The sequence below is a fragment of the Colletotrichum tamarilloi genome (genome assembly GCF_030869305.1).
Source record: "Colletotrichum tamarilloi strain Tom-12 chromosome Unknown Scaffold_8.1, whole genome shotgun sequence".
Classification (NCBI taxonomy): domain Eukaryota; kingdom Fungi; phylum Ascomycota; class Sordariomycetes; order Glomerellales; family Glomerellaceae; genus Colletotrichum; species Colletotrichum tamarilloi.
The window spans coordinates 1,136,062-1,163,325 of NW_026849391.1; the positions used below are offsets into that span (position 1 = coordinate 1,136,062).

The 27,264-nt window shown below is 54.3% G+C and overlaps 8 protein-coding genes across 8 annotated transcripts; 3 read left to right on the forward strand and 5 right to left on the reverse strand.

Moving 5' to 3' along the window:
- Positions 1-198: 198 nt before the first annotated feature.
- On the reverse strand, positions 199-3,086 carry CTAM01_03711 (peptidase; the record flags this gene model as incomplete). The annotated part of the gene is made up of 2 exons (XM_060519743.1): positions 199-1,460; positions 1,520-3,086. 2 exons carry the CDS (start codon positions 3,084-3,086, stop codon positions 199-201), a joined length of 2,829 nt encoding a protein of 942 aa, XP_060385949.1.
- Positions 3,087-3,810: 724 nt separating this feature from the next.
- On the reverse strand, positions 3,811-5,784 carry CTAM01_03712 (seryl-tRNA synthetase; the record flags this gene model as incomplete). The annotated part of the gene is made up of 10 exons (XM_060519744.1): positions 3,811-3,987; positions 4,055-4,099; positions 4,170-4,228; positions 4,284-4,369; positions 4,422-4,448; positions 4,503-4,652; positions 4,728-4,883; positions 4,941-5,072; positions 5,146-5,563; positions 5,664-5,784. 10 exons carry the CDS (start codon positions 5,782-5,784, stop codon positions 3,811-3,813), a joined length of 1,371 nt encoding a protein of 456 aa, XP_060385950.1.
- Positions 5,785-6,354: 570 nt separating this feature from the next.
- Positions 6,355-8,122, reverse strand: CTAM01_03713 (histone H1-binding protein; the record flags this gene model as incomplete). The annotated part of the gene is made up of 4 exons (XM_060519745.1): positions 6,355-6,660; positions 6,711-7,059; positions 7,115-7,347; positions 7,472-8,122. 4 exons carry the CDS (start codon positions 8,120-8,122, stop codon positions 6,355-6,357), a joined length of 1,539 nt encoding a protein of 512 aa, XP_060385951.1.
- A 460-nt stretch (positions 8,123-8,582) lies between these two features.
- Positions 8,583-10,852, reverse strand: CTAM01_03714 (GTPase-activating protein gyp1; the record flags this gene model as incomplete). Its single annotated transcript, XM_060519746.1, has 5 exons — positions 8,583-8,840; positions 8,893-10,282; positions 10,339-10,461; positions 10,514-10,523; positions 10,711-10,852. Coding segments are annotated over 5 exons (1,923 nt in total), but the record flags the coding sequence as incomplete, so codon positions are not given.
- Positions 10,853-11,586: 734 nt separating this feature from the next.
- On the forward strand, positions 11,587-14,614 carry CTAM01_03715 (nuclear polyadenylated RNA-binding protein; the record flags this gene model as incomplete). The annotated part of the gene is made up of 5 exons (XM_060519747.1): positions 11,587-11,630; positions 11,688-12,047; positions 13,186-13,226; positions 13,279-13,442; positions 13,496-14,614. The coding sequence occupies 5 exons, from the start codon at positions 11,587-11,589 to the stop codon at positions 14,612-14,614; spliced, it is 1,728 nt and encodes a 575-aa protein (XP_060385953.1).
- Positions 14,615-17,163: 2,549 nt separating this feature from the next.
- Positions 17,164-19,618, forward strand: CTAM01_03716 (glutamate-cysteine ligase; the record flags this gene model as incomplete). The annotated part of the gene is made up of 4 exons (XM_060519748.1): positions 17,164-17,181; positions 17,312-17,466; positions 17,607-18,318; positions 18,491-19,618. 4 exons carry the CDS (start codon positions 17,164-17,166, stop codon positions 19,616-19,618), a joined length of 2,013 nt encoding a protein of 670 aa, XP_060385954.1.
- A 2,374-nt stretch (positions 19,619-21,992) lies between these two features.
- On the reverse strand, positions 21,993-22,400 carry CTAM01_03717 (uncharacterized protein; the record flags this gene model as incomplete). Its single annotated transcript, XM_060519749.1, has 1 exon — positions 21,993-22,400. One exon carries the CDS (start codon positions 22,398-22,400, stop codon positions 21,993-21,995), a length of 408 nt encoding a protein of 135 aa, XP_060385955.1.
- A 3,343-nt stretch (positions 22,401-25,743) lies between these two features.
- On the forward strand, positions 25,744-25,953 carry CTAM01_03718 (uncharacterized protein; the record flags this gene model as incomplete). The annotated part of the gene is made up of 1 exon (XM_060519750.1): positions 25,744-25,953. One exon carries the CDS (start codon positions 25,744-25,746, stop codon positions 25,951-25,953), a length of 210 nt encoding a protein of 69 aa, XP_060385956.1.
- Positions 25,954-27,264: the final 1,311 nt, after the last annotated feature.

The window sequence follows — 27,264 nt, forward strand, 5'->3', positions numbered from 1 at the left end:
AACCAAATTTTTTAACAGAGTTTCAAGGATAGTAGACGGACCCGACGAGCTGCTAAATCCTACAGGTGTATCGGGACTCGATTGAGTCCTGTCAGATTCGCGTCTATATATCTAGTGTGAGACGACAGCTCATGGAACATTTGGATTTTATTGGTATGTATATGCACACCAACAACCCATAAATACCTAGCTCAAAGTCTATGACGGAATAGTTGGCTCAAAAACGTCCTCTAAAACATCAACAACACCACTCATCCAGCTATCCCACGACGCAGGATCCTCCTCATCCTTGTAAAACTTGAGCCATCTCAGCAAAATCCGGTACGACCCCTTCTTCAATCCCAATCCTATCGTAGCCGTAGCATCAAGGATGCTATAAGACCACCCAGCCTGGTAACTCGTCTGCGGCAGCCACCCATCCTGAATCATGTTGGACCCGAGTATATCAACGCCCGCAACCGTGCCATTCTCCTTCATCGACGTCTCCGTGAGGTTATCGAACTTAACGCTAGGATCGAAGCCGTACCACGTCGGCGTGAAGTTCGTGCTCGCGCGCACAATATCGAAGCGGAACTTGCGCACGGGCTGCAGCGAGGTGAAGAGCGCGACCGGGTAGTCCGGGTACTGGAACGAAAAGGCGCGGTAGTTACCAATGTCGGCCTTATCGCCGTTGGCAAAGACCTGCGGGGCTGAGAGGGGATCGCGCGTCGGCGTCAGGGCGTTGGCGCGCTGTTCCGCGGTGATGTTGTTGAGGCCGACGACGGGCGTGCTGCTGTAGTTGTAGGCTGGGCCCATGTACGGGATCGTGAAGTTCTCGTCAGTGGAGGAGGATGAGATGCCGATGAAGCCGGAGAAGAGCGGGACGAGGCTGGCGTCTGGTGAGGATGGGGGCGTGATTGAGAACGTGACGTTGGCGGAGCCGCCGGCTGGGACGGTGACTTGGCTCCCGCTCGCGAAGTCGACCTTGGCTGAGAAGGACGAAGGGATGTAACCGACTTGCGCGGTGCGGCTTGAACCCTCTGAGAATGGCGCTGCACCAGCAGCAGGCACGTTGGAGAAGCTGTAGGTGATGTCGGTTCCCGACGGGTTGTCGATGGTAAAAGTAGCTTCCTCGACATCAACCAATTTGAACTTCCCTGGAGATACCACTGTTCTCGGGAACACGGCTTTGTGAGCCTGAACCAGACCCGCGCCTTGTTGAATTGCAGGCGCCATCATTTCATAGTCTGCCATGTTGACTTGCTTTGCAGTGGTCTGTATCAGCTCAAAGATCTCTTCGACAGACAAGTCGGGATTCTGTGACTTGATCAGAGCATATACACCAGAGATGTAAGGCGTCGCCATGGACGTGCCGCTGATGATGCCGAACCCGCCGCTATTCTCCATGAGAGGGAACGTGGCTAGGACCGCTCCCCCTGGGGCGGCTATCTGGGGCTTGAACGCGAAGTCGGCGTTGGGTCCTAGGTGACTGTCAGTCAATACATCAAGAAGAGCTGACTGCGATAATAGAAAGACATACCGAGGCTGCTGAAGTTGTTTGGAGATCCGCCACCGACTTGATCCACCAGAAGAGGCGTCTGGGACTCAACAAGCAACTTGTACTGTCCGGTGCTCTTGGCCGCATTCGAGAGCGTCTCGTCGATAACGCTGCCCATGGAGTAGACGTACCCATCTGCAGTGAGAGACGGTGTTGGCACAGCGTGGCCTTCAATGAAGACATCATCGATGGTAGGATCCGGGTACGTAATGACACGAGTGAAGTTTGCCGCAGAGGCATACGTCTGGACCTGCGTCGGCGAACAAGAAGGCCCTCTCTTGACGGCGACAATGTAGTCGGAGATTGGCCCCTGAAGACTACTGGCTGGCGGGTAATCGGAAGCCGAGCAGCCAAACTTGTACCCCGACGTATTTCTCCCGGCCCAAGCAACAGGATACTCCCCTTCCGGGAATGCATGCAATGCTCCGTAGCGAAATTCGGCACCGTTCGAGTCACGGATCGGGTACGTTGGAAACTTTGCATTCTCCACAGACGCAACGCCGAGCCCGTCATCAGCTCCGCCCGGCAAGTTGATGGAAAACATGCCTTGCGTACCAGAGTTGCCGGCAGCAGCCACAACAGCGACGCCTTTTGCTCTCAACGCGGCAACGGCAGCAGGGAGAATCGACCTGGGATAACCCGACCAGGTTCCAAACTCTCCAATCGAGATACTCACAACATGGGCACCCTCCTCAACGGCCCTCTGCATAGCCGCAACAATAGCATCGTCCGACGCGCTCCCATCGCACCCAAAGACGCGGTACATGCCCAGCGTCGCCCTGGGAGCAACACCAACGAGACCGGGAAACATGGAGGCGTTCGAGGAAACCTCCATACCGATGATGCCCGCCACATGAGTGCCGTGGAAGCTGTCAAAGCAGCCCGGTCTCGGATCCGGGCCCGGGTTCGGGGTGGAGTTGCTGAACCCGTAGTCGTCGCCGACAAAGTCGTAGCCGAACTCGACCTTGCAGCCTTTCCCGAAGCATCCTCCCAGCGCGGGGTGCAGGTAATCGATTCCCGTGTCGATGACGGCGACGCGTACGCCCTCGCCGAGCACGCCCTTTGCGTGAACGCGGTCGACACCCGTCATGGCGTGAGGGCTATTCCAGTCGACGTCCGCCCTCCGAGAGAGCAAAGATTTGGATTGCTCTCTGCTGCTTTCAAAGTTGCGGGTGGCGTGGTTTTCGTGGCCTTTGCCGCTGGAAGGGGACCTCTTCACATTACTGCTTGGGCTATGAGGGTGCGCTACGCTCTGGACGGGAACAACATTCTGAACACCCGGAAGAGCTCGCAACTTTTCACTGTCCGAGTCGTCGTCCAGAGAGACCGATACTCCGTAAAAGACACTCTTGTCGGTGTACTCATATCGCACTCGTAGTGGAATAGACGCTTCGGCGGCCTTGCTGGCGAGATCATGCGGACTGATGCTGAGCGCTTCGGCCGCGGAATCTGTGGACAGCTCGACAAAGTACGTCTTCGGCACTGCTTGGGAGGTAGCTACAGCAAGACAGCAAGCCGCTGCCGCGGCGAAGTGGGCGATGAGACGCATCGTCAACTAGACGATCGGGCGGCTTCTCTCCGGACAGACAAGTCTTGGAAAGACTCTAAAGCCGAACGTGCCCCAGACCGTATTCATTGTGCGACAATGCTGTGATTTTAAGAGTTCAAAGTCCGATTGCCATGGGTGGTCGTCAATACGACACCGAGATAACCGGTTGTGGGTCGTGACGGAAAGGGCGGGGTTTTCTCGTATTTGGCAGATCTTAATTCCCTGGCCCAATCGACTGCTATTTCTAGGCCGGGGATAGAATAGGAGAGTCCGCTTGTGGACCAAGGCGAACTTGCGGAAGCCAAAGCCCGCGAGGTTGTAGTCAAAGTTCTACCATAATATAGTCCTGGTTTAGAGAAATAGATGGAGAGAATATCATGCCGTCAATTACGCATATATTATAAGCTCGACGAGGACGAGAAACTTTTTTTCCCTGGCTCAAGTAAGTCGACTTATGGACAGGTAAGTTTATCAAGGTTGTGATGAAGGTGACGCAAGATGTGATGGTCTCAAAATCGTCACCGGTCCACGGAATCGTTGTAAAGCAGATTTATTTGTCTGGATGTATCTTCAAAGTTTTGTCTCACCAGTCCATTCCCCAACCGACCTCTCTCAAGATCTCTTTGGAGACCATAGTCAGGACATGAGTTCATCACCAAAAACTTAGCGTCATTTCTCTTCATTCTCCACCATCTACCTCCACGCTCACACGTAGTGGCGTGATCTATTTCTTCTTCTGGCCAGCAACGACAGTGATCTCCTTGGGGAGCTCGGCCACGTAGGGCAGGAACTCGGGCTGACCGGGGATGTACTTGCGCAACACTTCGGGGACCTTGAAGCCATCGGGCGTCTGGTAGTTCTCCATGATGCAGCAGAGGGTTCTCTCGGTAGCGCAGAGGGTCTTTATTGTGGTCAGTATGAGCGACACATACGCAACACCAAAAGTGGCATCAGAGGAGATAACTTACAGCGTTGAGAGCGTGGACGTACTCCTTGCGGCCACCACCGGGCGCCTTTGTGGGGCAAAATGTCAGCAAATTTCCGGTTTAGGAGAACTACCATAGCTTCTTTGATGGGACTCACCTCCTTGGCCTTCTTGACACCGTAACGGACCTCGAGCTCGCGGGTCTGGTAATCCGTGCCTGTCATCCATGTTAGCATTGCTGAACCATAGTGTGCGTAGGAATTTGATCTTACAGTTGGAGCAAGACACAAGCTCCTTGTACTCCTGCTGGAAGGGGAACCAGGCCTCCAAATCGTACTTCTTAGCGGCGGCGTTGTTCCTGAATATGTCAGTATTCCTCCATAGTTGGCAATATATAAAGGGTTGCTTACAGAGCACCAGAGACGATGGAAACAACCCTATAATTATAAGTCAGCTTTCAAGCCCCAAAACTCTGGTCTGATGTAGCCTACCGGTAGGGAAGACCCAGGCTCTTGTAGAACTCCTCAGAAGCGGCAATCATCTCGTCAAAGTGCTTCCAGCTGTCTTCGGGCTTGCAGAAGATGAACTGCTCAATCTTCTCGAACTGATGCACACGGAACAGGCCCCAGGCCTCCTTGCCGCTATACAAATACATCATGTTAGTCAAAATCTACAGAGGGGGGTAAGAGCGTCATCTGGCGGGGTTTCGAACGTACTGCTTGCCGGCCTCCTTGCGGAAACATGTGCTGTAACCGGCGTACTTGATGGGCAGCTGACCGCCCTGGATCCACTCCTCGCTGTGAAGTGCGGAGAGGGGCTGCTCACTGGTAGCAATGAGGTACTTCTCTTCACCATCACCCGTAACCTTGTACCTGGAGAATCTGTCAGAACACTAAATAGTGAATTTCGGATTGGAGGGTCCGCCCTACAGCTCCTCGTCGAAATCCTCAAGCTGGGCGGTCTTGGCCATCTGGTTGCGGTTCATAAAGAAGGGAGGCTGGTTAGGAGTGTATCCCTTGTTGAAGAGGAACTCAAGACCGTAGTTGATGAGCGCCTGGTTCCTGTTCGCGGGGGTCAGCTTCTCTATCGCTACCGCAAGCCTCACCCTTTCTTCTCCTCTGGTCAAGAACGTACAGGAACAGTCCGTAGCCGGTCAAGCAGTATCCTCTGTGACCGACAAGCTTGATAGCGCGCTCAGGGTCGTAGCCTGCGAGTCTGGTAACAATCTGGTGGTGGCTAAGCGTCTGCTCAGTCTTGGCACCGAGTCCGGCCTCGGGCTTCCATTCGCGCTCCGTGACGTTGTTGTCTTCGTTGTCGCTGATTGGAACGGACTCATGAACGTAGTTTCCGATGCTCTTGGCCTTGGCGTTGAGCGTGACGAGCTTCGCTGTCGCCTCGTCCTCCTTGTCCTTCTTCTGCTTCTGGAGATCCTCCTTCTTCTTGAGCAGGTCGTCGGCGTTCTCCTTGTTCTTCTTCTTCATACCAATCTCCTTCTGCACAGCGTTGATCTCGCTTCCGATCTGCGTCGCAGAGTATTGGGTTTTGCGGTGGTCTATTCGGCTCCGGAGAGGTTCGTGTCAGCCCACATTTGTCCTTCCTACGATGTGCGCGCAGCTATGGGCATAAGGCCTGGTTGGATTGGAAATTCGTACCATCCCACAGAGCGATAACCTCGTCGACAATCTCGACGGGTGCATGGCGACGGCGCTGGGAGTCGCGGATCTTCTCAGGGTCACCACCGCGCTCCTTGATGAAATCTTGGAGGTCGAGCATGATTGTAGCTTTTGGTGGGGGTAGAAGGGAGGTTGGCGGGGCGGACTATAGTAAAGTGTACTCGTTAAAAAGGCAATCCACACACGCGTTCCGAGAAGAGTACAGCTTACACGTTCCTTGGGACTGCGGATGGTTTGCAGCTACGTCGGCGTGACTCTCTCGAGGTGACTCAGGAGCGACTTTGGAGGGTGGTAAATTGTCGTTGCTGGATGGTGGTGGGGTTCTTTGGCGGGGGCGGGGCTGAGGCGGTCAAACGCAAGGGGTCTTTCGCGCCTGCCTTTACCGATACCTCGACCTACCTACGCGCTCATGCGACACATTCAATCACTCAATGTACAGCCACCAGGGGAAGACAAGATGCGTCAAATGCAACCCAATTTTAGTGCAATTGTGACCCAGTCATATTGCATACCGTGGTGAAGCGCAAGATGTTCTCCTTTGCCTTCCAGAGCGCTAGCTATTGTACAGTTCTGCCCTGAATACCTTGAAGAAACGAACCCCCAGACCCTTTTATTCCCCGCCCTCGAGATCATTTTCGCCAATGTCCAATGTTACATGATCGCTGGGTATTCAGGCCTGAGTGGCCTCCTCGACCTTGGTCTTTTTCGATGAGTCATCTTCCTCCGCAGGCTCTTCGGCCTTGCGCTTCGTGCCATTGGATTCTGCACCGTTTGCCTGGGTTTCTTCGGGCTTGGGCTCCTCCTTGGCCTTCTTGCGTACAAGGCCAGTAAGATCGGTAGCAGTCTTCTTGGCTTCCTCGACGCGAGCTTGTGTTTGAGCCGCAGATTCACCAATAGCCGCTCCAAGGATTCCGCCCAAGCCTTCACCACCAAGAGCAGCGTTGACGTCAATTGGTGGCTTACGAAGTTCCACGAGCTGTGCATGGTTAGTAAAGGTACCGTCGAGGACAAAGTATGGTTACTCACGCGCTGCTCCATATCCGCAATCATGTCCTTGACGTCGGTAATCGTAGCTCGGGTGACCTCATTGTCTTCCGGAGATGCCATGGTCGCGAGTTCAACTTCCTTGTTCTGGAGCTTGAGCTTGGTGCTGTTGATGGCTGCTTCCAGCTCATTTGCGGCCTCCTCGCGAAGCTTTTCGTCGAAAGGCTTGCTCTCTCCTTGCTCACCCTCCTCATGAGTGGTTGTTACGGATGAGAACTCAAGCGCCAACGAAAGCTTGAAGTGCGCCTCGGCAATAACTTCCGAATCCTCGCTGTACAGCTCCTTCTTGTACTTCAAAGACTTGCGCGAGTCCTCAATGGCGTCGGGGTATCTGATTTCTGTTAATGCCGGAAGCCTTAGTGCAGGGTACCTCGGCAGGTGCTTACCTCTCATTCTCTAGGGAAATCTCGGCAAGAAGATCATGGGTATCCGCAAGGCGCTCCTTGACATGCTTGATGCTGAGCTTCTCGCCATCGACTTGCTCTTGTGCTTTGCCATTAGGCTCCACCTTCTCCAACTCTTCCAGCTGTCTGCTGTAGAGAATGCGAGCCATGTCGAGCACGCCGAACGCAACAGCGAGATCGTCATCTTCCTCCTCTTCTTCTTCGTCACCCTCGGCCTAATAACAGGTTAGCTCCAATTGACAGTCGTCGACGAATCTGGATCGCAAGTCTTCAATCAACTCATTGATGAAAGAGCGAGACTTGTTCAGCCCGAGACCAAAGGAGCGGAATCTAGCTTACCTCCTCTTCATCCGAGTCGTCCTCAAAGTTTTCGTCGCCAGTGAACTGGAACAAGGGCTTCTTCTCCTCGACAGTCTCCTCGGGCTTCGCTCCGCTCGTCTCACTTGCAACAATCGCAACACCCTCCTCAGTTATTCTCTGCGCCTCGGTTTCGGCTGGCGTCTTGGTCGACATGGGCTCGGCAGTGGTCTTCTTCGGGACCTTGGACTTGGGTTTGGCCGCCTTCTTCTCACCAGCGGCCTTACCCCCGAGGACGTCGCTCTTGCTCTGGCCAACCTTGAACACACTGCGACCGTAGAGGAAGAGAATCTCAGCATTTGCAGGTTGCATTTCGCCATTGATCTCATCTTGCAGCTCCGCAGCCTTCGTAAAGCAGTCGGTAGCTTCCTCGTACTGCTTCTTTGCGTACAGAGCGGTTCCCTTGGCAGTCAGGTCGGCGAGGGTGACCTTCTTGGAGTTGACGTCCTCCTCAGACTCTTCACCGATCGTGGCTGGCGTGTCCTGTTGTGTCGGCGCGGGCGCATCCTGCTTGATCTCTGGATTTGCGACAGCCTCCACAGCTGGGGCCTCGGCGACGGGGGCCACTGCGACAGGGGCCTCTGCGATAGGGACCTCTGCGGCGATCGTAGGCTGTTCGGGTGCGTCGGCCATTGTGGGAATTGGGTTGATGTTGCTGATTGATAATTGGAAGGATGAAATAGCAGAAAGATTTGTGGACGATGGGAAACAGGATGAACGAGGTAAGAAAGGCAATTGCGAAAAGAGAATTGGCAGCCTTTGTCAGTCTGTGGTGTGACGCGCGAGCTCTGGGGAAGGCGCGTTGATTGGGGAACGAAGCTGCAGGGATAGCTTCCGCTCAGCACATAAAACGAGTTAAACCCAATCAAAATGGCGGGTGCGTGCTGGGCTTCTTCACTGTGCTTTGCACTGTAGGTTGCATCAATCCCATGGATCAATTCCGGGATAGGCCAGCAGGGTGTCGCTGCCAATGCCTTGATTACATGTTTGCCTTGGCAATCGCCGTACGCCTAAATGGCATTCCCCTTTCCTTTCTCCTCTCAATAATGCCCAGTCTCTGACTTGAACCGCAAACATCTGGTTGGAGAAGGAACTACAGCTGCATATTTGCTGAAGGCGTGCGACTTGGCTGTCCTCTCAAGTGAGCTGACGAGCCTTTGAAGAGGCTCTGCCAGATGAAAGCCTCGCTCAGTAGTAGCTCAATGTCCTTCTCCGTCCAAGATTTTGTTGGCAAGCTTTGCAAAAACATCATTATTTCTTGAAAATCCATCTTGACAAGCTTGTCTGACCACTTGACCAGGAAAGCCGCGCACACGTACAAATGAAACTCCGAAAAGCCTTGTTCTTCGGCCTGTAGGTGGTTAGATGGTGCCAGTAATCAGACGTTGATGGAATATTCTCACCAAGTACGTGTCCCACATCCTGATCGTATTCCTTACACTTATCTCTCTCATCAAGAGACAGTTCATCCATCGGAAGCTGAATTGAATGAACTCGACGTGCTCCTTTTCGAGGTGCTTCGCCAGCCCTGCATCAATCCTTGCGGTGAGATCGCGGAGGGCCGCAACCTGCCTCTGAATGCCTGGCTGGGCCACAATGTAGTGGTCTTGTATACCGTCTAGCAGCTTTGTCAAGCACCAGAATGAATCTGCTTCTACAGCGTCAAGAACCGATTTTGGCAGCTGACCAGGGTCCATGCCCGATTCAATATCGGAGTCTGCGACGTATGTGCTCAAGAAAACCTGCCAAAACGGCGTTACCAAGTCATTGATGCCCTGAACGTAGCCGCTGGCAGGGTGTCGCACTGCCCATAAGTACAGGATTCGTTCCAGAGATCTCTGCGTCGCTTCGTACGAGTAAAGTTCGATGTGAGGGTTCGTTCTTGGAACGTCGATACTGATCTGATGCCAAATTGCCTCGTCTAAACCTCTGGCTTTTCCGGGTGCCGCCGGGGTGGTGCCACCTCCCCCACTACTGCTGCCGCGTTCGAAAGCCTGCCTAACGCCATCGAGATACTCTTTACGTTTTCTTTCTAGAGTTGCGACTCTCCTCTCGCTGTTGGTCGGTAGGTAGCTCAACAGGAGTTGCCATGTCATAGCACGAACCTCCTGGGGAACGCCGGACCAAGCTAGTTGCCGAAGTTCCTGTAGCGGTATTGTTGAGGCCTGTAGGAGCTTCTTGAACTTGTTGATACGAGTAATTCGTGAATTCGCAGCATCAATCTCTTTTGGTGTTGCATCGTCGGGTATGACTGGGTGATCGATTAGGTGCAGCGCGTTCGCCGGGTCTGTCGCAGTCAGCACGGTCCATTCCAACATCACGCGACACCACTTACCCCTCAAAATTTCTTTATACTGTGGACGCAAGATTTTGCCCTCGCTCTTCTTCGGCATGGGATAGGTTGGCGCAGGTCTTTCGATCGCAATGTCCGCACTATTCGAGTATCTCCTCGTGTGTAACCCTAAACCGAACGAGTCGTTCAAGGGCGACAGACCTCCGTTGGGATCTGACCTATTTTGCGCGGCTTTCTTGCGTGTTCGTCGCTTCAAGTTAGACAGGCTTGGCAGGCCGAAGTCGTCACCATCATCGTCCTCGTACCCCATCATGTCCTCCTCATCCTCGTCGGCTTTCCAGTCATCGTTGGTGTTGGAAAGGAAATTGATATAACTTTTGATCGGAGGGGACGACAGGCCCGACTGTGGGCGCGAGGGGGGAGAGGCATCGCTAGGCCGGCCTTTGGTAGAGTGTGAGGAAGGAGGCGTCTTCGGTCTGGAGGAGGAGCTGGACAAGTTGCTGGCTCAAGTTAGCTGAGGGTGTCGGCGCGACTCCAAAATGGTAAGAGTCCGCACAGTGAATCGAATTTAAGAATATCGGCATGAGAGTAGGCTGCTCCGACAACCAGGTTCGGGTCGCGACCGGTTCTTTTCGATGCGTTCTCGCGTGGGGGCGGCTTCCAAAATGGCGATGCAGAACTACCCCAAGTCAGTTCCAAACTGCGTCGGCGATGCAGCCAAGGCAACGTACTCTGAGCGGTCTGCGCCGTCAACGAAATATCAACGTTAGCCAGGAATTTCCGAGTTTAGTCTCAAGAGCCGAGGCTATGCAGCAACGGGCAGCTCGAGTTCAAGAGGTATGACGAAACCCACCGACTTGGACCATCTCCTGCTGCGGGGCAATTAGCATGCGATGACAGGCCCGGGCAGGGGTTTGGGGGAGCATACCTGTTGCGAGGGCTTCTTCCCACTCCCTGAAGAGGAGAACATGGTGATACTTCTCTATTGAGACCGTGTCATTGTGTGTCTTGGTGTTGAGATGCGCCAGACGAGTCGCCTGAGCTCCGAACAAGTGACCAGTGGCCGGACCCTTGCCTCACATTAGTGTACCGCACGCCGCTTTGAGCAGCAGTTGAAGTGGAGTGGGGGGAGGAGGTCACTGTGGCTGAAGGATGCGGTTTCAACTGCGTCGTTGTGGCGGCCGAGGTGCAAGTCTAAATGGTAGCGCAGATGCTTCTTCCACCCTATATTGATGAGGCGGGAAGGAATCTGGGGAAGCCTAAGCAAACCGCAAGAAACTACTCCCTAAGAAGATGATTCTTGCAAGGGATGTATTCACTTATTGCAAATGGTAGAACGAACATTGCGGTACCTTGCATGAACGGTCTAACTGTACGGATGCGGTTACCAAACTCTCCTCATCTCATTACATGCCGCAGCAAGCCAGTCTTGCTACCCAGTCACGTGACTCCTCCCACTCAGGTACGGGACCCAACACATCGCAGGTCCGTACTCCGTATGGCAGAGCGCGCACGAGCTTTGCCGATGCTTGGACCTTTCTGTCTTTCCCCCAGTTTTTGTAGCTCTGATTGGATTGAGCACGCCCATTGGCTCCGCCACAGTCTTAGCTCCACCTTCCTCCTCTTTCACTCAGGCTCTTGCCTAAGAAATATCCAAACAAGCGCTGTTGCGTACACGGCGACCTTGTCCCATCAACTTCTCCGCAACAACACAACACGTTCTTTACTCTCCATTTCCTTTCGCCTTCGCCTGCATCGACTCGCCGATTCAAGTATCCTCGACACTGACTGAGCACTCGTCAGGATGACCGAGCCCGAGAATTTCGAGGAAGACCTCTTCGCCGATCTGTGAGTAATTACAAGTGTCGTCTGTCACCGTGAAAGACATGCTGATACGTGTTACAGCTACGATGATGACACCCCAGCGAAGCCAGCTGCCGCCCAGCAACCCGCGCCGCCTCCTGCCCCAGTCGCCGTTCCTCAACCAAGCGTCGAGACACATGCCGAACCACCTCCCCAGTCTGAGCCGGAATATGGTGGTGGTGGTGGTGGTGATGATCAAATGAAGTACGAAGAAGAGGATGACGATGATGAAGTAGACTTCAACCTAGGTGGCGATGGCGGCGGCGGCGGCGGCGGCGGCGGCGGCGGCGGTGGTGGAAGCACTGGTTATGCGCCGCCCTCGAATGGGTTTGCTGGCAACAAGCAAGAAGAATCCACGTACTCGACAAGCACGGCCAAGAACCCGAGTGCCAAGGAAGACGGGTAAGTTTTGTTTGCCAACTACGTGATTTTTGCACTTGCTACACAAACCATTCCCCATGCACCCATAGTTGGGACGCATACCTCGACTGGATTAATCTGAAGCACTTTTGCTGCGGTTTGAGGGAACTCGGGCATCAGTTGCCCCATGGTTACTCGTATTGGGCCTTCTTGGTCTTGGGAACTTGGATGGACAAGAGAGGGCATCAATACAAGACGTTGGCCAGCCACGTTTTGGGAAACATTCTTCAGGGCCATCAAGCAGGTCAAGGAAAACTTCAGAGAAGACATGAGAAGCTTGAAGAAAAGCAAGAAAGAGAAGCCATAAAGAGGTACCGCGCAAAAAGTCAGCTGGAAAAGCAGCCTGAGATCACCGAGATATGCCGACGATAGTCAGTCATCAGTCAGTCAGATCAGGAGCACCCTCGTGCACCTTCTATAGCCCAGTCGCAGAGAGAACATCCTGCGGTCTTTGGCTGCTGTAGCAAGATTAGCAGCGGATAGCGCTCGAAGCTAGAGCTAGCAGAGACTTGACGATAGCAAAAGACACGAAAAATTCGACAATGACCAGGCTATCCGCTCCGCAATTCTCCCCAGTCGTGAGAGAGTTTTTGTGGCTGGCTAGCGCTGCTCGCCCTCAACAATCATTTTGGCTGCGGCTGGAACCTGAAATCCTCGGCCTTTTCACAAAGGCACCGATGCTGATGGAAACCAACCCATGCACGTCACTTCTATGATGATTTCAGAACAACGGATTGCTGTCTGAATCTGCCGCTGGCCGCGAGGAGGTACCCGTCAAGGAGCATGTTATGACAGACATCGATCAAAATACCAATGCACCAACGCCAAGAAATGCGATCTCAGGCTGTTACAAGCCTCTCAGCCTGTATTTACCAGAGGGGGAAAAGGCGAAGGTGGCCAGCCTATCGATGGGCGACAGACGACTCGGCCAACTCAAATGGTCTCAAGGATGACTGCTCTGTTATAGCCATACGGCGGGAACTCTCATTGGCCATTGGTCCTTGTCTCGATGTCCGGATAATACTTCCATTGCCCAGAACACGATCATAGTCGCATGCATTTCTTTTTCAGAGTTCTGAATCTTGAGTCGATTCATTGACTAATGTTTTCATGTCTGTAGCAAGATGTTTATTGGTGGCCTTAATTGGGAGACGACTGATCGTAAGTCTACGTTGTGTCCGCTTCTATAGCGCCATTTTCTAATAGCTGCCAGAATCCCTAAGGGACTACTTCTCTCAATTCGGCGAGGTTGTTGAGTGCACCGTCATGAGAGACAGCAGCACCGGACGATCAAGAGGCTTTGGCTTCCTGACATTCAGGGACGCCAAGACGGTGAACATCGTTATGGTCAAGGAACACTTTTTGGATGGCAAGATCGTGAGATTCTCCTAAGCCGATTGCACTTCGAGCTGAACACTAATGGCAACCAGATTGACCCCAAGCGAGCAATTCCTCGCGACGAGCAAGAAAAGACTAGCAAGATCTTCGTCGGTGGTGTCAGTCAAGATACGACCGATCAAGAGTTCAAGGACTATTTCGCCCAGTTCGGCCGTGTAGTCGACGCGACCCTAATGATGGACAAGGACACCGGCCGCCCTCGCGGTTTCGGCTTCGTCACGTTTGAAAGCGAGGCCGGCGTTGATGCCTGCCTCAGCACCAGTCTGGAGATTCACGGCAAGCCGATTGAGGTCAAGAAGGCTCAGCCGCGTGGCAATCTTCGCGAAGAAGAAGAAGCCGCACGGCGGGGCGGAAAGTTCAGGAAGGGCGAAGACGGTGCCCAGGGTGGACAAGGCGGGATGGGAGGCGGCCAGATGGGTGCTGCAGGGGGCATGACGCCCCAAGTTATGGCACAATACTTCCAGCGCATGCAGCAGTATTTCGCTATGATGCAGCAACAAATGGCTATGAGTAGAGGCATGGGCCCTATGAACCCGGCCATGATGCAGCAGATGATGCAAATGCAGCAGATGCAGCAGATGCAGAACCAAATGATGGGCCGCGGTGGAGGCGGCAACGGTCAGCAAGGCATGATGGGCCAGATGACGCCTCAAATGATGCAGCAGATGCAGCAAATGCAACAACAGATGCAGCAGCAGATGGGCCAGCAGGGCGGTCCCCCGTCTGGACCCAGCGGCAGCTTCAGCCCTCAGCAGCAAATGTTCGACCCATCTCAGGGAGGCCAGCCGCCACAGCAGCCCGGCGGCGGACAAGGACCACGTCGGGGAGGCAGCAGCGGCGGCGGAGGTGCTCCCCGCGACCAGTACAACCAGGCTGGCGCATATGCCATGGGCGGCGGTGGCGGTGCTCCGACATCGTGGGAGGGCATGTACGACGACGTTCCCCAACCGAACCAGGCCGGCCGGGGAGGCTTCAGAGGCGGCCATCGTGGTGGCTCTCACAGTGGTGGCTCCCATCAGGGATCACCCGATCCTGCGCATGCCCCGCCTGCCAACGCGCCTACAGGGCCCAAGAACGCGGGCAGACCCGGCGCTAACTACCGCGGTGGTGGACGTAGCAGCAACCGGGGATTCCATCCTTACTCGCGTTAGGAGTCTTTGCGGTAGCCAAAGATGGCCTTTCTGGCATCGGAGACGGAATCATAGGGGCGGATCGATCTCAAGGCGCCGTATCTCGTCGGCTAAAAGAGAGCTATACAAGTTTGACGGTTCGATGAAAGAGGGCGCTGGGAAGAAACTGCATATACGGAACGAGGTACCGCGTTTTCTCTGAGACGAAGAGGAACTGGGACCGGAACCGGGGTACGGCTTGGGTTCGGCAGCTTTGCTTATTGCTCTTGCGAACTTTTATTTTCTTCTTTCCTTTACAGATCGTTTTTCCTGGGAAGTTTGTATTATACTCCAAAAGGGAGGGGAAAAATCAACCATTAATCGGCGAACCTTAAGTGTGTTCTTTTCATTCACGTGAACTTTGTGGGAGTATCAATTTCATGTCATGACATGAGAATAAATTGCTAGGGGTTGCACGTTCCGTGAAGCATCGCGAGAAGCAGGGCAAACAGGCAATATGTCATTCTTTAAGAGTCTGGGTGAGGAAAGTCTTGCCCCGGCTTGACCTTCCGAACCGGGCTCGAAGCCGAAGTTCAACATGCCCACCTTTCGGGCGGCAAGCCGAGAGCTTTAAATTGAGTAAACATAGGTGAAGTGAACATGATAAGATGAGGATGATAAGATTATAATCCCAGCCCCATGCTCAATCCAGCTCAGGCTCCTATGTTAAGTGCATTACCTCAAACCTTTTTAATGGAAGTTGTTTCTTGTGTCTGTTGTTCAATAACTTTGCTGCTACCCCACATTCGATCTGCGATATATCCACTTGTTGACGGGACTGAAGAAGTCCCGGACCTTGCCCAAAGGCCGGCGGGCGTCTACAAGACTGAATAGGCTGACGGTATTCAAAGTAGCCGCCCGCGGAAAGCGCATTTTGGGAGAGTTAACCAAAGACCGAAGATATGTCAGCGTGCAAATCAACATCTGCAGCGTTGTGAGATGTCCAGTTCCCCAGAACGCCGGACAACGACCGAGACTTCTCCATATCAAGTCTGATACCCCTCGCTGCTGTCGCACGGCTTCCGACTCGGTCATTCCGGGGGATAATCTACTTAATTGCCAAAACCCCACGTAAGATGGCAATGGATGGGCTAAGATAGGAAACCAAGAACCGAACAGGGCGCGCGCAGGAGTGGGAGAGGAAAAAATCGAAACATGACAAGTCTTAACCCCCAAACTGTCTAACTAAGCAACGCATGTGATTTCTAATCAACCCCCTCTGTTCCTCTACCCCTCCATCGTCCATCGTCGGCGTAACCGCGCAAGAAAAAAGTCTCACAACGCTAGAAAATGGGAAAAAAAACTGACAAACCACCCCCACCAAAGCCGCAAAACAACTGGACATTGCTCGCGCCCTTCCGCGGCGCATTTACCATACCTTAATTTCTTGGGTGCCCAAAATTCCAGACCATGAACCTTTTTTTCTTGACTTTTCCCACCCTCCACCACCCAATCCCATTCTCCTCTTTTCCAATTTTCGTTGACGTGATTTGAAGGCACCTGCCTGTGATTGGACAAATAACCGCAAGCTACGGGAATCTTTGACAACCTACCCAGACGACCCCCCAGCCGCCTATCGGGCTGAGCCGCAGTCAAACGCTGCGCCTACGGACCAAAAATCGACCACCACCTTTACCAATTGGACTACAGACGGACGACAAGGGCTTCTCCCATTCGGCTTGCCGAGACCAATTGCGCAATCGCAAGGAAGAGAAAACAAACCATTGAAGAAAAGACGTTCCCACCCTTTTGCGAAAGCGCCGTCATCCCGCTTCGAACAGTTCCGCCTTGTTTTCCCGCTCGGGACCCTTGCATCGTGAGCCTGCAGGCAAAGGGGAAGAAAGAAAAAACGACAATCAGCCTGGTCTGACGTCTTATCAGAAAACCAACCCCTCCATACCGGGCAACGTCTTTGTGTCTCGCCACTCGTAGAGCTGTAGAGAGTTGGTCTACAGTAGATGCTCTCCGACTTGATTATACCAAGCACTCTAATATCCGACCCTTCTTATCGCAAGTTATCATTCCAGATATTTGCGGCTGGCGCGCGGAACTTCCTACCTTAGTTTTCTCGGGCCGTTTTGTTCTCATAACTCCGTCATCGTCCAAAACGCCGATCACCGGCCAAACCCGGCCGTAGCCGCACCTCCTCTCAAAACAAACCACCAAGAAAAAGCCGTAGCCACACATCACCAGAAATCATGGGTCTCCTGCAAGTTTTTACCTCACACGCTCCCGCTATCCAAATGCAGATATTCCAATGATGCAGTCTCTTCTAATACTTTTCAACGTAGAGCACTGGGAACCCCTCTCGACTGGCCAGAGGCCAAGAAGAGTGCGGATCAGGTCCGCGAGTGGGGTATCAAGGTTCGAGCGCCGCCCTCTGTCTCTCTGTCTCTCACTATGAAACGAATTCGCACGAGGCTATCGTCGGTCTTTGGGGTCATGAAAGTGTTGCTGACCTGAGTTTCTTTTGGATGGTTTAGCAACTTCTAGAGATATGGAACAAGGCTAAGAGCAAAGAACGCGATGCTATGCTCTGGGGAGATGAGGTATGTGAACCCTGTTGTGAGAGATGATGCTCTGCTGCCTCATGGATGAGTGCCAGCGTCTCATACTCTTACGACACCCCTCAGCGACTGCAAGAGATGAGGGCCCGAGAGCTGACAATGTTAACGAAAGGTCGAGTACTTGGTCGTGACCTACTCAAAGGACGAGCCCAAGGTCCGCCTGTCTCTTAGACAAGCCGAGATTCTCACAGCACTCGCCGAGAGCCCGGATCTCGCAAAGGAGGGAGGCTGCGTACCAGAGCTCCAGGAAGTCGCCAGGGAACAGTCGTATGTTCACCCTCTATTCTTCTCTCTCTCTCTCTCTCTCTCTCATCCGGCGACGTCCGCCACATGAGCCGATCCATGGCGCAATTTATCGAGAGCAGAAGAAGAGCCTTGCCTCGGTTATGCTAACACCCAAACCACAGATCAGTAACCCTCCCCGTCTTCCACCCGGAATTCGGCCGCTTCATGCTCGAAGCCACCCCCGGCAAACCCTGGGGCATCGGCTTCAAGGAACTCCTCGACGTCGAACCCGACATGAAGCTCCGCCGCAAGATCGCAAAGGACCACATGCACAGCAACGAGTACCCCATCACCCTCACAACCTTCCCCCGCATCGGCTGCCCGGGCGACTTCACGGAACCCTACTACCCTCCCTCGGGCCCCAAACTCCGCTCCCAGTTCGTGCCCGACGAGATCGCCAACCCGCACATCCGCTTCCCCACCCTCGCCGCCAACATCCGCTGGCGCCGCGGCCGCAAAGTCCAGGTCAACGTGCCCGTCTTCCACGACACCAACACGCCCAACCCCTGGAAGGATCCCACCGTCAACCGCGACCTGCACAACTGGCCCGAGGATGACGACGTCCGCGACGGCGGCGCCGCCCCGGACAACTTTATCCACATGGACGCCATGGCGTTCGGCATGGGCAGCTGCTGTCTGCAGATTACCTTCCAGGCCAAAAACATCACCGAGGGCCGCAAGATGTACGACCAGCTCAGCCCGCTGGGGCCCATCATGCTCGCCCTGACGGCGGCCACGCCCGTGTATAAGGGATTCTTGGCCAATACCGACGTGAGGTGGAATCAGATCAGCCGGGCCGTGGACTGCAGAACCCCTGAGGAACTCGGAGAAAAGGTGAGATATTACAGAAGAGCACAGGCTGGACTATTCAACCACTCCCTCACTCACTCACAAATACCCTTACTCCTGTACCTCTCTCCTCATCTTACACCATGAGTATCTGCACATATATGAAGATGTACATATAAACAACCTCAAGGAAAGACATGCTAACACAACAACACAGCCCCTTAAAAACGACCGCTGGCGCATCCCCAAGTCCCGCTACGCCTCAAACTCAACCTACATCTCCACAGACCCGCGCCTCCGCCAGGAATACCTCGACCCGAATCTCGTCATCGACGAGTCCATCAAATCTAAACTCATGGACGGCGGCATGGACGACCGCCTCGCCACCCACTTCGCCCACCTCTTCATCCGCGACCCCATCGTCGTCTTCGAAGAAGACCTCCAGGAGCTCGACCTCTCCAAGACGGACCACTTCGAGAACCTCCAGTCCACAAACTGGCAGCACATGCGCTTCAAGCCCCCGCCCGCCGACAACTCCATCGGCTGGCGCGTCGAGTTCCGCCCCATGGAGATCCAGCTCACCGACTTCGAGAACGCCGCGTTTTCCGTCTTCATGGTCCTCGTCACCCGCGCCATCCTCTCGTTCGACCTCAACTTTTACATCCCCATCACCAAAGTCGACGAGAACATGGAGCGCGCGCACGCCGTCGACGCAGTCCTCGAGGAGAAATTCTTCTTCCGCAGGAATCCCTTCCCCAGCCGCCAGGTCCGCGTCAACAACTTCACCCAAGGCGGCGGCGGCGATAACGACGCCAGTCGTCCCAACTCCCGCCCCGGCTCCGCAGTCCCCAGCCGTCCCCCCACCCCCGTCGGCCCCGTCGAAGACGAATACGCCGAAATGACAGTCAACGACATCATCAACGGCAGCAACTCAGACTCCTCGGACGGCTTCCCAGGCCTAATCCCCCTCGTAGAATCCTACCTCGACAGCGTAAACGTCGACGTCCAAACCCGCTGCGAACTCGACACCTACCTCCGCCTCATCAGCCAGCGCGCCTCGGGCCAGCTCGACACCGCCGCCCGCTGGCTCCGCAACCTCGTCGACGTCCATCCGGGCTACAAGCACGACAGCGCTGTGGGCGAGGACGTGCAAAAGGATATTATTGCCGCCGTCGTCGCCATCGGCGAGCGCGAGACGGCCGGAGCCGGGTTCGCGGGGCTGGATATCCACGGCCTACCGAAGCTGCTCGGGAACTTCCGCCGGGGCTGCGGCGGCGCCAGCGGTGATCAGCAGCAGCAGCCGGAGGTCTCCGCGAGGAAGAGGAAGGCTTCCGAACAGGCTTAGATGCGGTACCCACGTACGTAGGTCAGTAAGGTGCGTAGGTTGGTTAAATTCACTAGTACTACGGAGACATGGGAACACTATCACGACCGAGGCATTGGGTCCAAGAAAGCAAAGAATAGGAAGGCAACATCCCGAAGGCCAGGGGGTGCAGGAAGTGAATAGGAGGGAGCAGATTAGGGTCTCGACGCCATCAGCCACATGAAAGCTCGCATTCGGCGGCGCCTTGGATGGGATCTCCGTGCACGTAATGAACTCATAGACTCAAAAAGCATATATTAAGACAGCAATGGCAAGTTCAGTCATGACGTATCCTGTTTGTGAAGGGGATAGAGAGAGCGTGAGAGACGTCGGCCGTAGGCGTGAACCATAGGACCAACACCAGTGCCAGCGTGGGAGTTAATGATTAAGCCAAATGCGTAGTTGGTCGCGAACATGTCTCATTTTGATCCTGCGTCGTCGATCCAAGATCCAAGACCAAGTGAAATCTGAGGCAGTCCACGATCTTGGATCGAGTGACAGACCACAGGTCCCAGCCCAACGTAAGCGCATCATCAGGCTGCACAACTTCCCTAGCCCGACTGAAGGCGTCGAATTCATGGCTCCCGTGGGAGTGGGAACCCGGCGCACTTCCCGCCTTTCTCCAGCGGAAGTTTTGTTTGTCTCCCTCCTGCAGAGGGCTAGACTAGTAGGAAGCCAGGGATTCCCATAGTGACTTAGAACCCGTCGCGGTATCCTTCTCGATCTACTGGAAAACGAGATGCCTGCGTGAACGTCTCCTTACACTCCCGAGGCGTCTCGAAACTGAGACATTTATCGGGCTTCCACATGACGAGTTCACTTTTCCTGTAGCTTCTTGACTCGAGGCTGCGCGGCAATTCCACAGCCCTTGGCTTCCAAGCCGCATGGCAATGTTCCGGAAAGCTGGAACCGGCCGTAAGTTCATGATGGAGAAATTGGAATGGCGCATGCTGATGGAATTTCCCGTTTCCAGTTTCCAGTTTCCAGGGAAGGGAAGACCCGGGAAGCCGGTAATCTGGGAACTAAAGGGGAGTGGGTGTGTGGAGAGAGGCGTGTAGTGTACTGGCTTTGCTTGCTTGCCCTGTTAGCAAGCCGAACGCCAAACTCGAAAATGAAATCGACACGGGGTGGTTGGTGTGATGTTTCCTCGAAAAGGCGCGAGCCACAGCGCTCTCCATCAGTTGGGCCGGATGAGCTTGCTGAACCGCCAGGCCATGTCTTGGATCTCGGCCATGGCGCACGCCAAACAAGTGCGATCCTGTGGCGAGAATAGTTGCACCGGCAATTCGATTGGGGAAGGGTTTGCCATGACATGCAACGAGGTTAGTTGAATGACAGGACGCTATGGCGTTGACGGTTTGGAGCCGGCTCGTTCGAAAGCGGACGATCCCCTCTGGTTGCCCGCCCATTGTGCCGGCAAATTTAAGGTGATCTCAAGATGGCATTCCTCCGTGGATGACCAGCTAGGTTGCCACTGGGGACGCAGGCAGGCTTCTGTCTGTGTTTATTTTGATATGCTGTGGGCTGCCCGTTTCTCCAGATCGAGCCATATCAGCCCCGTGTTGCAAGACAATAGGTCAACGTACCGGCAGCGAGGTGTGCTGGCACGGTGCATCTTTCCACAGCACAGCGTCAAGAAGCTGAAGATAATACAAGGGGGGTGAGGGGGGTTCGGGCATTCTCATCAAACCAAAGTCAAGCCGCGATCTGTCAGTTGGAGCCTTTGAGGAGAGGTCGTGTGCAACTGTGCTTCTCAGCTTGGCGGTTTGAGCTCTGCCGCGTGATGTGGCAGGACTAGCGGACCGCATCCTCTGGGTTTAGGACCGAAGAACGAAGCCCACACCACAGATAATCTGGAAGGATTCCACTGCTGTCCTCGATCTCTTACTACATTCAAGAGTCTCCGAGCGAATGAGACGCTGGCTGAACGGTCATGCATGGAAGTACAGTCCAGAACTTGAGGAGCCAACAATGGCTCATTTCCTTACGTTCCCATACTGATAGCGTCGCCGCCACTGCATTTAATGAGGTAGGGACAGCACGCGGCGCTTTCACGACAGCCTTGCTTTCGGTATAGCCACATCGCTGCGTTCGGAAAGGCCATCACTCTGACATGTCGCGTGGGAGTCGTGTGGGTAGGCTGAGGCGGCCTGGAGGTGGCAACCGCAAGCGGACTTGATCGACGCGAGACGCCATGGTTCGATTGCTGGACCGTCATGACGTAGCAGGCTGAGCTGGACGTGCGATGCGTAGTCTTTACGGACCACGCTATTGATGAGGCAGGAACTAGTTTCCCGCGCACGGGATTGTGAGCAATTTGGGACTGGTTCAGCAACGCGAGGCGGTGCTGCGACCACTAGCTGACTTTGAATATTCGTATTGGCTGTTGGATCGCCATGTGTTGTGGATGTTTGGCAGCGGCAGCGGACAGGCATGGCGAACGGCCGTAGGAACGGTATTGTGAACTTTGTAACGGGTCACCAAAGGTTGGTTGTGATGATGCCCACCAAGACCATTGGCGCACGGTACGAGGTCGATACACGCCCAGGCCGTCAGATGTGACAAGTTGATGCTTAGAGATTGGCGAGCCGGTTGGGCGGTAGCGCGGCCAGAGACGGACGGAAACGCACCCTTGCGCAGACACACGGGTGTCAGATCGTTTGATGAGATCCAACCAGATCTGGACCCGGTGACCATGCGGGATGGAGCGTGGGAAGCCGGAGCAAATCGGTGGACTAGGTGAGGGATCTAGGCCAGAAAGCATGGCGAAGCGAAGGGGGAGAGCTTGAAGCCATATGAGAATCGTACGATGTCGTCCACGGAGAAGCGCGAAGGTTTAAACGCCGAGTCGAATATGGACAATGGTGGTGCCGTTTAGACAAGCCAGGCAAGGCCCAGAGGCTAGGAGAGCAGGTGGCGGCCAGGGACCTGGGCTGTAGCATGGCATACCTCTGTCTCTGTCCGGACCCATGTGGTCCGAGTCAGCGTGTTTGAAGGGGGAGGGGACCACAGTCCTTCTACACACACTATTGCCTGCCCGTTGTTGTCGTTGTGTCCCTGTTCTACGCCTTAGCAGAGAGGAACGCCATCCGCGGCCATTTGCAAGGAATCCGTGGCCAGCTAGGGTCTGGCAGCTGGAAGCGATAGGGGAGAGAAGCCATCAGGACTGATACTGTGTACCTTATGCCACACGGCATCACCGTACGGCGATGAAGTACTGCGGCTGGGTATTGGTATGGATCAGGGAGAGAAATGGGCCGGGCCCAGATCCGAAGATCTCAGTAGCATAGCTTATCTGCGTTCAGGGCTTGGGGACCCCACGTGGCGGGGGAAAGGCACGGAGCTTTGCGCCATAGCAGAGATCAACGGGCAACGGACGTTGTCTTGGTGTATGGCTTGGGCTAGACCAGGCCGGGCGACGAAGTGATTTCCCAAAATGCTTTGGTGTCAGATGGGAAAGTGAAGTGTGTAAATTAGGCGTAGATATTGGTGCGGTCGTTGGCGTTAATTTCCATTTCCATTCTGCTCTGCAGCAACTGCCGTCATTGAGATCGGCCCCAGTAACTCGTCCGAGCATTTCTCAATGTCTTTGTGTGCCCCGAACAAGACTCCTGAGGGGTGTACTCCGTAGGAAGGACGCTCTGACGTGTTCGAAGTTCCTCGGGCGGACGCAGACAATAAGCGGAGTGTATGGGGCCGACACAAGAGGTTAGAGACATTGGATAATGACCCTGGTATGTACGTTGGATGGATTGCAACTTGTCGTTGGAAGGGGGTGGAGAGGAGTTGGGGACGACGTTAGAAACGAGAGCGAGTGAGGATGAAGCGATGGCAACAATCCTGGGATCCTAAACAGTCGGTCAGATGGTTGACAGGCAATATGCACGATACGAACCCAAAGATCGGGTCGCGCTCGCTTTGGAGAGCTCCACTGTCACCGCAGGTGAGGGGCCGATCTTGCAGTTGCGGTCGGCAAAGAAAGGAAAAGAGGGACTAGAACTTCCAGGAAGGTTGTCATCTGTTGCTGGCCGTTGGTCAGCAGGCGGGAAGAGGGTTGGCCCGGTTGAGTTTGTGAGTGGAGGCAGCGAAAGAACATGAGACTGTGACTTGACCAGGTACGGGCAATGTACCTTAACCTCTGCCTCGGGCCCGGAGTGGAGCTCTGGTGTCTCCTTCCTCGTGTTCATCGGCAGGGAAAAGGCCGCGCTATGAAATGTCATTGGTTTGGGAAGGCTCTGACCGAGGTGGAGCATAGTGCCTGATCTCGCATGGCATGGAGACTTAGTCGACAGGTACATTGCAGCTACAAGCTTGGGTGGTCTGTAGATTTTACCCATCATCCATCAAGTGCCCGAGTGAGGAGGACGGGAGTGGGCAACAACGTTCGATCATTCAACAGCTCACTAGTTCCTACAGGTTGGCTGGAGACCGGGAGATCATGACGGGGCCGGCCAATCCGCACCGGGTAGATTGCTCGTGAAGACTCGGTTCCAGAACGATAAGAGTTTCAGACCCTGCAATAGAGCGGGCAACATTGGTGAAGTATGACCCTTCAAGCTGAGAGAGAAAGTTCGTAAGTTGTGTAATAGGTGCTCAGAAATGGTGCTACTTGAGGATCTGAGTCGACAAAACTTACCCCACGATCCAGCAAGCACGGGATGCCCGAGCACGATTTAACTATGTACGATGGGCCAGTCTACCTTACCTTGGTTTGAGCAAGCGGCAGAAAGGCAGAAAATAGGGTGCGTGGATTTGCAACGTCAGGTACTGAGGTACTGTGCAGTGTGTATACTACCTAGGTGTGTGGCGGGTAAGGTACCGGTAGGCCCTTTGAGTGAAGAGCGATGCATGGCTAGGAACCTGGAAGTCATGGTTTACGGTGTAGAAAGAAGCCCGGGCTCCATGGGAGAGATGAAGCCCGCTAAGACGTTGACGATTACGGGAGTTGGAAAGATCACGCCACACACGAGTCGTGAGATGCGAAAATGGGACGAACATTTCGCGGATGTAGCTTAGTCTGGCAGCTGGAGAGACAGTCAGGGCTGGTGTTGGAGGATGAGGTGGCATCCCAACTTTGAACCTTGGGGAATTTGGAACCAAATATCCATTCGGGAGTGCGTCTAGGTTAGGCAGACAGAATTAAGGTACGAGGTGAGCCCGGTAAGTTAAGGGAAGGAAGGCACGTTGTGAGGCATTTTACAGCATGGTCCTTCCTTCGCTCCGTCCTGTCGTGTTCCTCTCTTGCCGGGTAGGCACTTGCCTTGAGGTAAAGGTAGGTAGGTATGGTGGTAACTTCCATTGTGGACTGCGGCGTGCCCTGTGGAAGGTGCGTAGTAGGTAGGTGCGTACTTCGTACTCCGTACCTAAGGTACCTTACCTCACGGTATGGGTAGCTAGAAGACAACGGGCTGTAAGTGGAGGGATGCCTGCCATGAGAGGATCCACCCCCGTTTTTCCCGCCCAAAGTGAATCGCAATTAAATCGACGCAAATCTGCGATCGCATCCGGGGAGCCGCCGGGGTCCGATGTGGGCCACCTCTCGCCCACTCAGGTAATCTCTTCCAGGGAAGCCCCAGCCCGACCATCTTTCCACCTTTTCCACTATCATCTCACTGTGAGAAATGGCGGCAAGTACCCTCACGTACCGCTCCTGCTATGTCTCCCAGAAACTTCCACTTCCACACCCCCCCGTCCGAGGTCACATCAATCCAATCAGACAGCCCACCCAAAATAGCGCCGGGAATTTTCCAAGAGCTTCCGCGATCGAGCTGCTAACCCTGTTGATCTGATTTTTGGGGTCCATGTTCCTCGATGTTCCTCAATTCCTCACACCACACACAACACACCACACACCACTCCTCACACCTCAGTCCCGCTGTCGCTGTCCCTCATACACTACCATTCGTACAGACCCGACCACAGCAGACTTTTGCTTTGGCACCCGGCATCATCAGCCACCAATCTATCCGTCTTCACTGCCTCAGCTTCTGATCGCACTCCCCCTTCAGCAGAGTTCAATGGGCTTTCGGTAGAACCTCCAAAAACAGCGCAATTCTAATCCACACAACCATTTTGCAATTCCCTCCAACCCAGACCTATCATGGCACATGGTAATGGGTACGGATACCTGTTGTCGGGGCTGCTGTCCGTTTTCTCCCATTGTCACGCTCCTTAACAGGGACAACCGTGGTTTCGGGTCGGCGCCGGCGCTGCTCATACGACAGGGACGCTGCTTCCAGGGATGCTACCTTGATCCTCACCAGACGTGCCGCACGGAGTACCATCTACCATCGGCCGGCGCGCAAGGTTGTTCATAACGGCCCCTCCTCTACTACTGTACACTTCCTGATCATTGTGCATAAGAGTCCGACGTATTCATCTGGCCATCTCAAATCACCTACAGATGACGGATAACAGTCTATTCGCCGGCTTGGGTGGGATGGAAATAGCCCGGTTTGGCCGCAGACAAATAAAGAAGCCCGAGCCGAGGCAAGCAATAACAGCAATAGCGAAATGCGAGCGGGAGTTCTTCTGCCTGCCACTCCGCGATCTGCGCCTGATCGTCACTGACAAGATCACATATGCATTCGAGGTCTCTGATCACTCAAGGAGCCATCACTGCGGCTACGGAAACCAAAGAAAAAGCAACGTAAAGCATACCGCAACATGACTAGGTGCGAACTCAAGCCAGCTTATCCCACGGCAGAAGTGGGATGCCCAAGCTGCCATCACTTAATCGGGTCAAGTTCTTGATCCTCTTCTTTGGACGGAACTTCGGTCTGAATGTTGGCAAGCATCTGAGCACAATTCAGCCCGGCAGATGGACTCAGATCCAGCCCAACCATCGCAGGTCCACATCGACATCCCCGGATGCGCTATATCCAAGGGCCGTCATATTGTGAGATTTTGTGCTCGGAAAAAATGGCGTAGGTACGTGCTTCCATCAAGCAGCGCCTGGTGTTCCTTGACTCCGTCATGGCGATTGTTCCAAGGCAACCCATCTCAAGCTACGAGCTACCTACTGAGGCACGTTCGGGCTTCACCAAGACGAGACATGACGGTCTGGCCTTGTCTCATCTCGCTGCCACGCCCAATTTGTTCTACCTAGGTACTCCTCTCGAGCTCTGCCAACCACGCCACGCGGGACTATCCAGAATGAAACCACAAGTTGTGTACAAACCACCACGTCGACTGCAGATGGACACCAGCACTGGCCATGTTGACCGCCTTGTTTTTCCACGACCGGAAACGCTGCGTTTCCTCGTCAGCCGCCTAGTGGCCTGTCACATCCACTTTCTACGCAAGATGGCAAGATATTCTGCCCGTCCTCAACTTCGCCCTAGGCCTTGGCCACCAAACTCAAAATGTGCGATTATAATTTCTCCAAAGATCGGCCGAGATGAGGAGGAGCACGTCCGCAACCACCTTAGCGACACAGAAAACCTGATGCAACGCGGCCCTATTACACACTGGAATGACTCGGACGCCCGTTCGACGGCGCCGAATAGTCTCTTCGCGGCTATCAGACTTCATCTCCCGCCTACAGAATTTTGATCATTATCACTTCAATCGTCTTAGCCCTCCAGTATCTAAATCTGGGATCGGTCATATCTCTTTCCCGGATCAAC